The sequence below is a fragment of the Mauremys reevesii genome, linkage group 6, assembly GCF_016161935.1.
Source record: "Mauremys reevesii isolate NIE-2019 linkage group 6, ASM1616193v1, whole genome shotgun sequence".
Classification (NCBI taxonomy): domain Eukaryota; kingdom Metazoa; phylum Chordata; order Testudines; family Geoemydidae; genus Mauremys; species Mauremys reevesii.
Genome location: NC_052628.1, coordinates 4229715 through 4243362, shown reverse-complemented (window position 1 = coordinate 4243362; position 13648 = coordinate 4229715). Strand labels below are relative to the sequence as shown.

The window sequence follows — 13648 nt, the reverse complement described above, 5'->3', positions numbered from 1 at the left end:
CTACAGCACTCAAGGTCTGATATGTCCTTGATAGTCTATGCACAAGGAGAGTCTATGCACATTCTTCTACAATCTCGAACAGCTCAGAAACATGAGTAGTGGGGAGGGGTTTTCAGTCCTTCATTGATACTGAGAAATAGAGGTGAGCCTGAAACAAAATCCTAGATCCAAGCAACTTCTGAATTCTGTTGGGGTTCAAAATCTCTACCCAAATGTGAAGCTATCTCCTATCACTATAAGGGCTAAATCCCAGATCTGAACACCCTCAGACTTTGTAAGAGAGGGGGCTCAGGGTCCAGATCCAGACTTTGCTGATAGAATCTCACATTTACCAGGGGCTGAACCAAACTCTTAGATGCAGACTCCATCCCAGAAGTTTGGAGGGCAGAGCTGTTCAAAATGTGGATCCAGGTCTACATCTGAATGTTTGGCTTGGACCATCTCTAATTAGAGACAGAAATTCAGTTTCTTTTATGGATGAGGAAACTCCCCCTACCCCATCCTAGACTATCTGTTCACTGGCTGGAAAAGACCTATTACTTCCCAGCCAGGAGGGGAACATTTACATTTGCCAGTGGTTCCCGTTAGCATTTGGCATTATCATAGTCTGCTGCTTCAAAATCTTTGTGTGACCCAGCCCACCTCTTCACAGATGAGTCACTAGGGATTAGGTCCCTTTGAAACAGGCATTCAAGTTGGCAGGGCCTGATGAAATTCATTCTAGGGTATTTAAGGAGCTAGTTGAAACAATCTTGGCACCATTAGCAATTGTCTTTGAGAATTCATGGAGGATGTGTGAGGTCCCAGAAGACTGGAGAGGGGCAAACATGGTACTTATTTTTAAAAAAGGAAACAAAGAGGACCTGGAAAAATATAGACCAGTCTGTCTTTGATAACTGGAAAGATACTGGAACAATTTATGTAAACGTTTGTGAGCACCTGGAGAAAAATAAGGTTATAAAGAATAGTCAGAAGGTATTTGTCAAGAACAATTCATGCCAAACCAACCTAATTTTCTTCATTTACAGGATTAGTGGCCTAGTAGATGGGGGGAAGCAGGACATTTGATATATCTTGGGTTTTGTAAGGCTTTTGACAGTCCCACATGACATTCTGATTAGCATACCAGAAAAATGTGTTCTAGATTAAATTACTATAAAGTGGATGCACAACTGTGTGAAAGATCATTCTCAGAGAGTAGTTATCAGTGGTTTGCCATGACACTGGGATGGTGTACCTAGCTGGGTTCGGAAGGGATCAGTCCTGGGTCTGGAACTAGTTAATATTTTCATGAATGACTTGGATAATGGAGTAGAGGGAGTGCTTGTAAAATTTGCAGATGACACCAAGTTGGGAGGGGTTGCAAGCGCTTTGGAGGACAGGATTAGAATCCAGAGCAACTTTGACAAATTGGAGAATTTGTTTGAATTCGGCAAGGTGAAATTCAATAAATACAAATGCAAAGTATTTTACATAGAAAGGAAAAAACAATGCACAACTACAAAATGGGAATTAACTGGCTAGGTGGTAGTACTGCTGAAAAGGATCTCGGGGTTATAGTGGATCAGAGACTGAATGGGTCAACAATATGATGCAGCTGCGAAAAAGGCAAATATTCTGGGTGTATTAACAAGTGTGTTGTATGTAAGACATGGGAGGTAATTGTCCCACTCTACACAGCACTGATGAGGCCCCAGCTGGGGTACTGTGACCAATTCTGGGTGCTGCACTTTAGAAAAGTTGTGGACAATTTGAAGAGAGTCCAGAGGAGAGCAACAGAAATGATAAAAGGTTAGAAAACCTGACCTATGAGAAAAGGTTAAAAAGCAGACAGATTGCGGGGATCTGATAACAGTCTTCCAATATGTTCAGGGCTGTTATAAAGAGGACAGTGATCAATTGTTCCCCGTGTCCACTGAAGATAGGACAAGAAGTAATGGGCTTAATCGGCAGCAAGGGAGATTTAGGTTAGATATTAGGAAAAGCTTTCTAACTATAAGAGGAGTTAAACTCTGGAATAGGCTTCCAAGGGAGGTAGTGGAATCCCTGCTATTGGAGATTTTTAATAACACGTTGGACAAATACCTGTCACGGATGGTCTAGGTTTACTTGGTCCTGCCACAGCACAGTGGGCTGCTGGACGTGATAACTTCTCAAGGTCCCTTCCAGCCCTACATGTCTATGATTCTATGAGTGACAATGAGCAGCTGGGCAGAACATTAGACCATCTCAGATATAAAATGTAGGGAAGCTACCTATCACAGGCATAGATAAAACGCAGCCCATCTTTTGTGTATGTATGTGATGAGCACATACTACACGTTAATACAAAGCTTTCCAGGCCATTTGGAATAATTATTTATATTCTACTGCAGTCTGACCTTAGGCATTTTAATTCTTAGATTCAGATTCTGCCCATGAACGTGACACAATGCTGAAATAATATATGGATCATCTGGCTCCTAAATGCTGGTAGACAAGATATGGCTGGCAGGGCACACACATCTTCTGTAGTTTGATCACAGTTTCCCCCTATATTCCCTCTGTGTTCATTAGCTTCAAATGTTCGGTTTTTCAGTTTGCTTAAGGCAAAAAAATAAAAAGCACTGTCTGAGTCTCGCTGTAGTGGATTCTAGCCAACAATCCTGCCTATGGTGAGACCACTCATTTCCGTAACAGATAAGGCAGGAATGTCACATTTTATTAGCCTCCACAAACAGTGACAATGAGAGTTAATTGCAATTATTGGAAGATAATGTCAAGTTAACACCAGGTTTTGAGTAATCGCCATTGTTCCCACTGGAGTTACTGTGAAATATACATTATCTTGCAATTAACTATGCAGTGAACATGTGTCACAACTTTATTAACATCATACATTTCTGGCCCAATCCCTAGGCTTTTAGTCCTTGCTCAGACAGCATTCCTACTGCAGCCAATGGGAGTCTTTGCGTGAGTAACGTCTGTAGGATCTGACCTTTCCTGTATTCTCTTCCTCCCTTTCTGGCAGAGTTCACTTAGGAGTCCACACTTGTGTAGAAGCACACTAATCGACTTTAGTCGGTGCACTGTGCACCATGCTTGTCCTCCCACACTGCACCCACTGCTGGCACTGTGGGAATCTAACCAATTCCCCCAATTGCTGGTGGAAAAATGTTGGTTCTCCACGCAATGCGCCAATGGACCCTGGTGCTCGCCCCCCCCCTCTCCTAGCGAAAAACTAATGTCCCGCAACCACCGCTGAGCGGAGGTGTGAAGCAATCCGCCACACTTTTTCACGGTCAGTAGCCGCCTGCTCATTGCTGCCGCTCGAGCGCTGAGCCGCCTGCTCGCCACCTCGCCCTTGGCAGCTGCTGCCACAGTCCTGCGCTCCGCTCCGGGGGCGAGGCTCTTCCTCAGTCAGAAAGGAGCGCTCAGCTCTCGAGGACACAGACAGCGCGCGGGGCACGGGATCGCGCCCAGAATGGACCGGGCTCATGGGCAGCACGATGCTATGGTGGCGCGATTCTGGGCCCAGGAAACAAGCATCTGGCTGTGGAAGGCGTGAGATGATGGTGGGTCAGGCAAGTCATGCACAGGGAGCGTGTTCTTCAGTGCAGCTGACTGGAGTGCTTGAACCCTGGATGACTTGTGCCAGGATGTGTGCCTTGGCGCAGGAGCGAGTTGTGCCGCAGCAGCCCTGAGTGGCCAGAGCCAGTGTGCCGCCCTGTGAACCACTTGGCTAGCCCCACAGACCCGAACCACTGCGGCGTGGGCACTGAACCGTGCTCGGTTGCTGTGAGTAGAGTGCCACCAAAGTGGTGTTGGCTGGATGAGCGTAGGGACCTGAGTATGCAAGACGCGTTCCTGGCAGGGATCGCTGCTGGGATTGGGATTCTGTAGCACCCACACTGCATGGGGATGTATCACATCCCTATCCAGGATGGCCCAACCCCAGCCAGCCACCAGCCTTGAACCACTGCCATGGTCAATGTCAATAAGGTCGACCAACCACTGGGACTATGCCACCAACATCGTACGCGTAACAATGGTAGGGCTGGCTTGTCTTGGACGTTCAGGGGAAGGTTGAGGTTGTCTCTGTCATGCTTTCAGGAAGGTTGTTCCTTTTTGGTTTATGACTTGGGATGTGGGATGTACCTACACTACGCCTCGGGGTGGGCCTGGCCCTATACAGGCGCCTCATGAGTTCTACCTGGCGCCTTGGACAGTGACAAGTTGCTCAGCAGCTGGTGCAGCCAACTACCGCGAATGGTGGAGTGGACAAGAGGCTCTTCAACTCAACGCTGAGGAGGAGCAGAAACCAATATTGCCCTTGACAACTTAGCTTATCTCCCAATGCTCTGCAGCTTGGGCTGCAGCTTCAGGTGTGCTCCACAAGAGGGATGGCCTTGCAGCTTGCAGGGTGCTGATGGAGGCTGCCCAGCAGTTAGAGGATCTTGGAGCTGGCCGAGCGCCAGAAATCGCGGAGGAGAGCTGCCAGCCCAGCGGAGGTTTCGGCAAGTTAGCTTGAAAGCGGGCGGGGGGAAGCAGCAGCATCCGGGAGGGCTGGAAAGCTAGGTCTCACAGAGCAGTTTCACCTACTACTGTTTCTTCACTTTCTACATACCCCTTCCCACCCCCTGCTCGGTTACTGAGATCTTTTTTAATTAGTTACCCCGTTTTTTAATTAACAATTTTTTTTTTTATTAGTTCTAGTTTTTGGAACTTTTTAAGTATGCACTCATTTTTTACACAGGGGATTCCACTCGACACACACGAGGTAAAGTGTGCACTCCACTTGTTGCAGCGGTTTCTGGGAGAGGACTACTTGGGGAGCAGCACAAGGAAAGGGGAGGGTGGGGAAGAAGGGGGAGGGGGGTGGGGGTGTGGGAGGTGGGGGGGTGGGGGCTCTGGGGGAGGGTGAGGGGGGGGGTGGCTCAGGGCTGGCGGGGGTGTGGAGGATGATGGGAGTGGGGGAGGGGCTTGCCATTTGAGGATGCTGGGCGCTCGGTGGCTGGGGCAACCCTGGGCTCCCAGTGGGGGGCCACATACACCTCACCCTGGGGGGGCAGCAGGCTCCCCCCCAGACCTGGTGGGTGCCTGAGTGACTGCCTGTGCCCCTCCTGCCATTGATCCTGCTGCTGTGTGGGCTGCAGATTGTACCGCCCCAAACCACCCACCACCACAACCCCCACTGCAAGATGAACTGCAATGCCCTCCCCAAAACACACAACAAATTGAACAGCAAACTATAACTAAACTAAAACACAACCAAACATTTGGGATGGAGTACGGGTGAGGGGAGGGTGGAAGGAGAGGGTGGCATTTGCTACGAGATGAATAGGGAGTACAGTTGAGCATGAACTGAGGCTGCTGGAGTTTACAGTTGGTTGGCGTTTCAGGCCCTGGCGCCTCCTTTTTGTGGGTTTGGGGTGTGGGGTGGGGACAGAGTGGGTGGGGGGGTTCTCTCAGGATCTCTTGCTCTGCTCCTGGTCTGCTTCCTGTCCCGGCCACTCCCATCACGTTGCGTGTCTGTCTGCTCCGTCCAAGGTCAAGCGAGTCTCTGCTGGCGGCTGGCGCTCCTGGTCTTCCTCCCGCTGCCTGCTGAGCTGCTGCTGCTGCTGCTCCTGTCCTCCTGCTGGCACTGGCTCGCCTGGCGGCCTGCTCTGGAGCAGGCATCTCAGGGCATCCAACATCTCGCCTCTTTCTCGCGCTTTTTCTTCGCAGCCTCTGTGAGTCCTTTGGGGGGCCGTTCGGGTTCGGGCCGCAGCTGTGTGCTGTGTGATGGGAAAAAGGAGTGTGATTTCATTTTTGAACAACACTGAACACGAACAGGAAAACAAGACTGTTTCTGCCATACGAACACACCACCATCTGGCTCTCAGGACAAGTTCGAATTGCATTCGCAGTTTTTCATTGCCTGGCATCTGCACTTGATGGGGGACAAGCTTGCAGGACAGCAGAAACCGGACAGCAGGGAAGCCTGGTCCAAGCTAAGCTTTAGGCTGCTTAACAGTTAATGGATTGCTGCTGGCTCTTGCTGCAGGCAGGTGCTCTTGCTGCAGGCAATCTTTCCAGCATAAAGTCCCCTGCTGCTTTGAAAGATCCCCCTCCTGTATGTCTCTGCTCTGCAGCCCTCTGCACGTGGCTGTTAAAGTCTGGTTATGCGCAGTCCATTGTTCACACAAAGGAAAAAATCCTAGTCAAGCAGTAACAAAGTAAAGCAATCAAGCATTAGATGCAGCACCAGTGAGGCGGTCTCCAGAGAGACAGTCTCAGAGATACTGCGTGCGCCTAGGGCGTGAACCCCTGCCCTATGCTGCCATGCTGGCGAGCACATGTCTCCCATGTATACCCCCCTGATGGCCTGCGGCCTGAGTGTGCTTTCACTCCCAGCAGCACAGCACCTCTCCCCAGGAACCGAGCCTGGAGGCTTTTGGAGCGAGTACCTGTCAGAGAGCTTCCTGTAACTGTCCCAGGACTTTTCTGATCCCTATATCATGCGACCCTTTTTTTTTTATATAGTTTTTTTTCCGTTTTAAAAAAAAAAAATTTTTTTATTTTTGTTTACAATACGACTGATCCTGATTTCGGGGTGGGGTTACGGGGCCGGGGGTGGGAGGGGGGGTCTCTGTGAGGTGATGAAGAGATCCTGTCGGGAAAAGCAGTATTGCAAGCGCTGTCCTCGCCCTGTCATCCCCCTTCCCTTCCCCCTCATCCCCATCATCAGCAAAAATCGAACCCGCCGTGCCCGCCTCACCATCCTCATCCTCAGAGTCCACGGTCACTGGTGGGCAGTGACCACAGACCCACCGCCAATGCATGGCATGACATCGTGTGAGCGCTGGGCCGGGCTGTCCGGGGCCGCCCGCTGGCCGGCTTGTTGTGGTAGCCTCTTTCTCAGGTCCTGATTTTCATGTCCCGCCGTTGATGCGTTGCATGCCTGCTGTATCCATGCCTTTGCTTTGCTCTCTTCTTTTCTGGTCTTTGCATTCCTCTTTTGGGCGCTTTTCGGCTGCACACTCATCGCCCCCACACAGCGATCAGATCCGGGCCAGTCCATGCCTTTCCCTCTTCTCCTCATCCTTGACTCCTCTGCTCTGCTCTGCTGCTGCATCGCTGCATGCGCTCGCCACTCTCGCCACACAGGAAATGAGAAATGAATGGCCAGACAGGAAAACAAAATTCAAATTCAAATTTTCTTTTTGTTTTTTCTGTGGCTGATCATAACATCTGAGCTCGGACTGCTGTCCAGACGTCAACAGAGTGGTGCAGGGTGGTGGCCGAGTGCCTAGTAAAGTAGTGATTTGGCATCCACACCCTCCTAATTCATAGCATAGCCATATCGAATGTCCCTCCCTCCCCTCCGGGGTGGGATTGAAATTTGAACTAAAGAGCCTCTGGTCGAATTAAATTCCTGGTGTGTGTGGTGGACGTGTGCATTTAAATTAACGCTGCTAAATTCGAATTAAAGTCCTAGTGTGGACCAGGCCTTAGTCTTTGCACAGGTACACCGCTGAGGGGAGAGTCCAAGCAGCCTTCTTCATCCCTTGCTCCCCATATGTAGGAGTCAGACACCTTTGTAGTCCCTGCGCTCACCTGACTATGGACTGCTCCCTCCTAGCAGGGAGAGAAGGAAGAGGGGCTACGGCCTCCTCCCCCACACAATCCAACAGCTGGCCAGCTGCAGAGGAGAGCACCCACTGTTCCCTGCCAGGAGAGTGGCAGTGGGTTCATTCACACACAGTGGTACTATCCCTACAACAGTGTGGCTCTGCTCAACCCCCACACAGCCTATGCCTTCATGGTACAATCCATCCCTCTGGTAGAACAGACTGTCTTGTGTTTTCCATGGATCACCCACTCCTGTCCTTTGCTCAGCAAATAGCTCCTTCCCTCTTGCTGCTCTGTCCAACTTTTCTTAATAATCACCCGTTCCCCAGGTTGGTTTGGTTTGGTTTTGCCCTCTCTGATATCCAGTTTCTCCTTCAGACGGTTACGGCAGAGGTGGCGGAGAAATGAAGCTAATGACTTGCCGAAATAAAATAGCCAAGAGTTCTTCTAGATAAGGAAGAGAGGATGGAGTTAGCTACCACATGAGAGCTAATTCTCATCCGCTGAGAGCTAATCCTGACCTAACCATGATCTTTATTCCAGATGCAAGTTAACACCTTTTAGCTGTTTGTGGTTTGCACTGGGGTGTCTGGGATTGGGTCTGTGTGACACTGGCAAATCACTTTATCTCTCTATCTTAACATCCCACGCCCTGGCCTGAAGGGCTAATGTGATCCTGGGGTGCATCAACAGGGGAATCTCGAGTAGGAGCAGAGAGGTTATTTTGCCTCTGTAGTTGGCAGTGGTGTGACGGCTGGGTCCAGTTCTGGTGCATGTTGATAAACAAGAAGGTTCAAAGAACAGCCACAGGAATGGTCAAAGGATTTGAAAACAAGCCTTATAGTGATAGACTCCAGGAGCTCAATCTGTTTAGCTTAACAAAGAGAAGGTTAAGGAGTGATTTGATGACAGTCTGTGATACTTACATGAGGAACAAATATTTAATAATGGGCTCTTCAATCTAGCAGACAAAGGCCTAACACAATCCAATGGCTAAAAGTTGCAGCTAGATAAATTCAGCCTGGAAATAAGATGTACATTTAACAGTGAGGGGAATTAACCACTGGAACAATTTACCAAGGGTCGTGGTGGATTCTCCATCACTGACCATTTTAAAATCAAGATGGGATGTTTCTTCTAAAGGATCTGCTCTAGGAATTATTGTAGGGCAGTTCTATGACCTGTGTTCTACAGGAGGTCAGACTAGATCGGGGTGGCCAAACGTAATGACCCTCCGAGCTGCATAGAATAATCTTCAGAAGTTCGAGAGCCAGTTGTGCCAGCTGGGGCTCGGGGCTTCTGCCCCACATGGGAAGCACCTGCCCCACTACTGCTGAAGCCCCGAACTCCAGAGGCACTCCCTGCAGGGCTGAAGCCTTGAGACCCCCCTCTCCACTGGGCAGAAGCCCCTAGCCCCACCACCTCACTGCAGGGCAGAAGCCCTGAGCTTCCCACCCCCCACCAGTCTGGTAGGTGGAGAATGGAGGGGAATTGGGGGGGGACTCTGCAAGCCGCACCTTAACTGTAAAAGAGCCGCTTGTGGCTCGCAAGCTGCAGTTTGGCCACCCCTGGACTAGATGATCACAATGGTCCCTCCTTGCCTTGGAATCTATGGATCTATACAGTGGGCAAATAGTACGTTCTTCCTGCCACCCTTTGTCTCTCCGGTCTATTTCGACTGTAAGCTCTTTGGGGCAGTGGCCGTCTCTCACTGGGTATGTCTTCACTGTGGAGTTGAGTTACTACACATGAGTGTCTCCACTGGAGCCAAGACTAGCTCAAGTGAGAGTCTCCATACGGCACAGGGTAACTCGAACCAGACTTGAGTTACTGCATGCAGAGGGGCTCTAGGCTTTCTGCAGGCACATCCCTTGGACCTGAGCGCTGCACTAGTGGGAGCTGCTCTGTGAAATCATCACAGGTTATTGCCAGGGAAGTTGTCTGTCCTTTCTGGGCATGAGGGCAGAAGTGGCGTTAGCCTGTCAACTCCTTACCCTGCACCACAGTTTTATGTCTGTGTTCTGGCATAAAGGCATGGAGCTCACTCACAATAAGGACCTGTACCAAACATCCATAGTAGTGGAGTTCTCATTTTGGGAACAGGAGAGAGATATAGGGTCCGAGATGGTGGAGGGCCTTTTGGGCAGCAATTTGCTTTGCTAAGGAGATCACAGAGGCTGCATCGGGATGGAGGAGTGGAGACGGCTCATGCGGATTTTCATAGCTGAGGAATCTCCTATCCTGGCTGGCAGTTCTGGAGCCATTAGCACTGAGTGGTGGGACTGCATTGTCATATAGACAAGGAAAGACAAGCAGTGGGTTCAGAACTTTTGGCTGAGAAAGGCCAACTTCCTGGAACTGTCAGAGGAGCTAGTCCCAGCCTTCAATGCCAGGATCTGCATTTAAGACAGGCTATATCAGTCCAGAAGCAGACACTTTTCTCTTAAACTCACAAGAGTTTCAGACCTATGGAAAACATTAAAGAGTCCTGACTGCAACCCCCCTGGTGTGATCATCTCGGGAGTCCTGAGGTTTGGTCAGCATCTGTAGGCCAGGCAGAGACTCTCTTGCTTTCGCTCTCCTCAGAAATTTCTGCTTACAAGTTGTGTTGGAATGACCCCTTGCTCAGAGAAGCAGCCTCCTGAAAGAAAGCCTTCTTTTTGGGACAGATGGTCAGGCAGAGAAACTGCAGTTCTCCCCCCAAGTTCTTAGACTGGGGAGTTCTAGCCCCTTCTCCTAGACAGGTTTCTGTGTAAAGTCCTTTCAAAGACAAAGGCCCTGCTGGTAGAAAACCCATTGTTCCAGTAGGGAAGAGTCATTCGGCATTGATGGCCCTTGAAAGTTCTCTCATTCTTAGCCCCTTTGAGACGTTCCACCCTCAAGCACCAGCTCAGAGTGTCCCCTGTAGACTGCCCTTGTCAAATTGTGATTAAGGCCTTGTCTACACTACAGACCTTACAGTGGCATAGTTCTCCTGTGTAGCTGCTCTATGCCAATGGGAGAGAGCTCTCCTGCCAGCATAATTAAATCACCACCAACCAGTGGCGGTAGCTATGTTGTCTGTCTACACCGGTGCTTTTGTCAGTGAAACACATGTTGGGCAGGGGTATGGTTTTTTTCATACCCTTGACCAACAAAAGCTTTACCAACAAAAGTGCTAGTGTAGACAAAGTCTAACTTTCAACACCACCTGGATGACTTAACTCAGGATGGAAGTTGCACTATAAAGTGAAGGTGACAATCACAAAATGGAGTTCACAGTGTGACACAAAGATACCCATAATCTGTTCCAACATGGCTGGGAAAGGGTGTCGGAGGGAGGAAATTAGTGGTTCTTCCACCTTAAAGTGAGGCTACAGGAGGCACTGCATAAAAAGCCTGCACTACAGTAATAGAAGTTGGTCCTAAAAGGCAACAATGGCCCCTTGTGTTGTCAGATCCTCACTAATTATAACAATAATGGCAGGATGCTACTTGATCAGCTCAGGCAACACTGGTTCCTCTGCCACATCCCCCCGGGTCTGTTTCTCCAGCTCCTCTCCAAAGGGGCCCTGGGAGTTCTGGACAAGGTGAGCTGCTGTTCCTCCTTCAGCTGAGATCACTATAGCCAGGGCCAGTCCTGGCTTCAGCCCCTCTTCCAGGTCCTCAGTGCTTAGTCCCCCCCACACATCACCCAGCTCCATGCTTGGGGCACTGCTGGGCACCTGGTTCAGCTCTTCATGGAAGGGAAACTTCCTAGCGGAGTTACCTGACGGGGACTTCTTGTCCTTCGCATAGTAGCACAGGATGTTCAGGGATCTCATCTCCCATCACTGAGGTGCAGTGCAGTGCAGTGGATCCCTGTCCTCAGCTAGCTTCATGGAAATAACGTTATAAGACTTTGGATTTCGGATCCAGGACCCCAAATCATAGGTCTTGCTGGCCTCACACCAGAGCTCCACAAGAACTTTGGTGTCAGCCTGAGGCCAGCGAGCGGCACGCTGGGAGGACGCTCTCTTGTATGCCATCTGAGCGGAACAAGTGCGATAGGAGCATTATAGGAGGGTTTCAGATACAGAGAACCATGTGCTAAGGCAGGGTGCGGATGCTGGAACGGGCTATTTATACTGTCTGGAGTAGGTTGGTAGTCACAACAAGGGCTCCAGGGGGAGTTTGGAGAAGGCTTTCGGGGACTATCCACAGTCAAATGGACCCTAACTGCATCCACACAGCACGCTGTAGCTTGAGCCTCAGCAGCACTTGAGCGTCGACTTATATTTCCTGACAGGCCAGCTAGCTCCAGTTTAAAGTAGCACCATGCTTGAGCTGCAGATTTGTGTGTGTGGACAAGAGTTGGGTTAGGGGCAACATGAGTTCTAGCACTAAGTGCATGTCCCGCGATTAGCACAATGGCACTATCTTTGTGGGTGAGCCTCCAGCTGCTACCCCAAGCAATCAGCATAACAATTCGGTGACCGAACTGCGTGAGATTTAATCACATGCGCCGGCTTCCTCCGGGCCCCGGGAGTGCTCAACCCCCCTGCCCTGCCCCAGGCTCCGTCCCCCTACCAGCCCCCAAACCCCCACTCCTGCCCCACCTCCTCCTGCCCCTGCTCTGCACCAGGCCCTGCCCCCACCCCTGCCCCATCTCTTCCCTCCCAGTTCTGACCTCTGCCCCGAGCGCACCCCGTTCCCGCTTCTGCATGCCACGGAACAGCTGATCATGGTGGGTGGGAGGCGCTGGGAGGGAGGGGGAGGAGTTGATCAGCGGGGCCACAGGCAGGCGGGAGGCGCTGGGAGGGGAGGGGGCAGCTGGCTGCTGGTGAGTGCTAAGTACCCACTGATTTTTTTGCTCGGTGTTGGTTCAGCACCAAGCACAATGGGGCCTGGTCCGTGACTGGGGCAGCTAGGCCCTACTACGATCCAAATAATATCTAAGAATGGTGCAGGTTTGGTGATGTCTAAAGCAACAGAGTTCCTGCTAGGGGTTTGGGCTTGAACAGTTTGATATTGTGTATTTCAGTTAGAGTTCCAATGAAATATTCATTAGTATACTGTGCTTGTTCACATAATTTTCCTATTAATTAGTGTTTCATCTCTTTGTATTGTGTTATTAAGGCCCTAAATATTGGAAAGCACTGCAGTAAAAGATAATCAGCATATTGGAAAACATTCCGGGGCTTGTGCATCACTCTGCGTACTGATCTTGTGTTAGAATCTGATTGCCTCGTTACTTCAAATATTTGAGCTGGGGATTAAAGGCCCATGAGGCTGGTAGTGAAAGGTCCAGGCCTACTCGCGTTCAAATCAGTTGGAGCTTTGCCTCGGACTCCAGGGACGGACCCCATCTGTGGTCTGTCTGCCAAAGAAAGTGATCCGAGCTCCTACACACAAGTTATTCTCCAGGGCCTTGCCCTGTTTTAAATGGACTGTAGGAAGCAATCCTACCCTCGGCCCCAGCAGACGGATTTAGATGGGACCTAATAGATCCTTTGTCTTTCTGTGATTCGCTGCGTGTTGTTTTTTGCAGAATGGATGTTCTCGCTTGATTAATCCCTTTTGTGTTTGCTGCCTTTGTTCCCCAGGCCCATGTGTTTGATCTGAGCATTAATAAATATGAAGCTATCTGCAGCCAGCCTGTTGTGGCCAAGAAGAAAAACAAAATCACCCATGTCCAGTTTAACCCCATCTACCCCATTATCATTATTGGAGATGACCGAGGCCACGTCACCTGCCTGAAACTCTCCCCCAACCTGCGCAAGATGCCTAAGGTAAGCAAGCGGTTAATTCCTGTAAATGTAAAGCACCGTGTCGCAGTGCATAGGACACAGGAGACATAGGGTCTAGTCCTAGATCTGACGCTGCCTTGCTGCGTGGCCATACGCAGTATAGTAAATCTCTGATAAACGGAGATTTCTCGGTTGTGGAGTATGGCGTTTAGGTTAGGTTCGTTTACCCACTTATTTTTTTCCCACTACATCACTGTCCTTATGCAGGTCACTTCCTCTCTCTGCACCTCAACTTTCCCATCTGTAAAATGGGGATAATGTTACTGAGCCTCTCTTGCAGAACTCTT

At 50.1% G+C, this 13648-nt stretch overlaps 1 protein-coding gene across 2 annotated transcripts in view; it reads left to right on the top strand.

Moving 5' to 3' along the window:
• DNAI1 (dynein axonemal intermediate chain 1) overlaps positions 1-13648 on the top strand; it is a 305324-nt gene that overhangs the window by 213527 nt on the left and 78149 nt on the right. For both annotated transcript variants that reach the window (XM_039543627.1, XM_039543625.1), the window contains one exon: positions 13158-13343. In XM_039543627.1, the coding sequence (XP_039399561.1) occupies positions 13158-13343 (186 nt within the window). The remainder of the gene's footprint in view (positions 1-13157; positions 13344-13648) is intronic.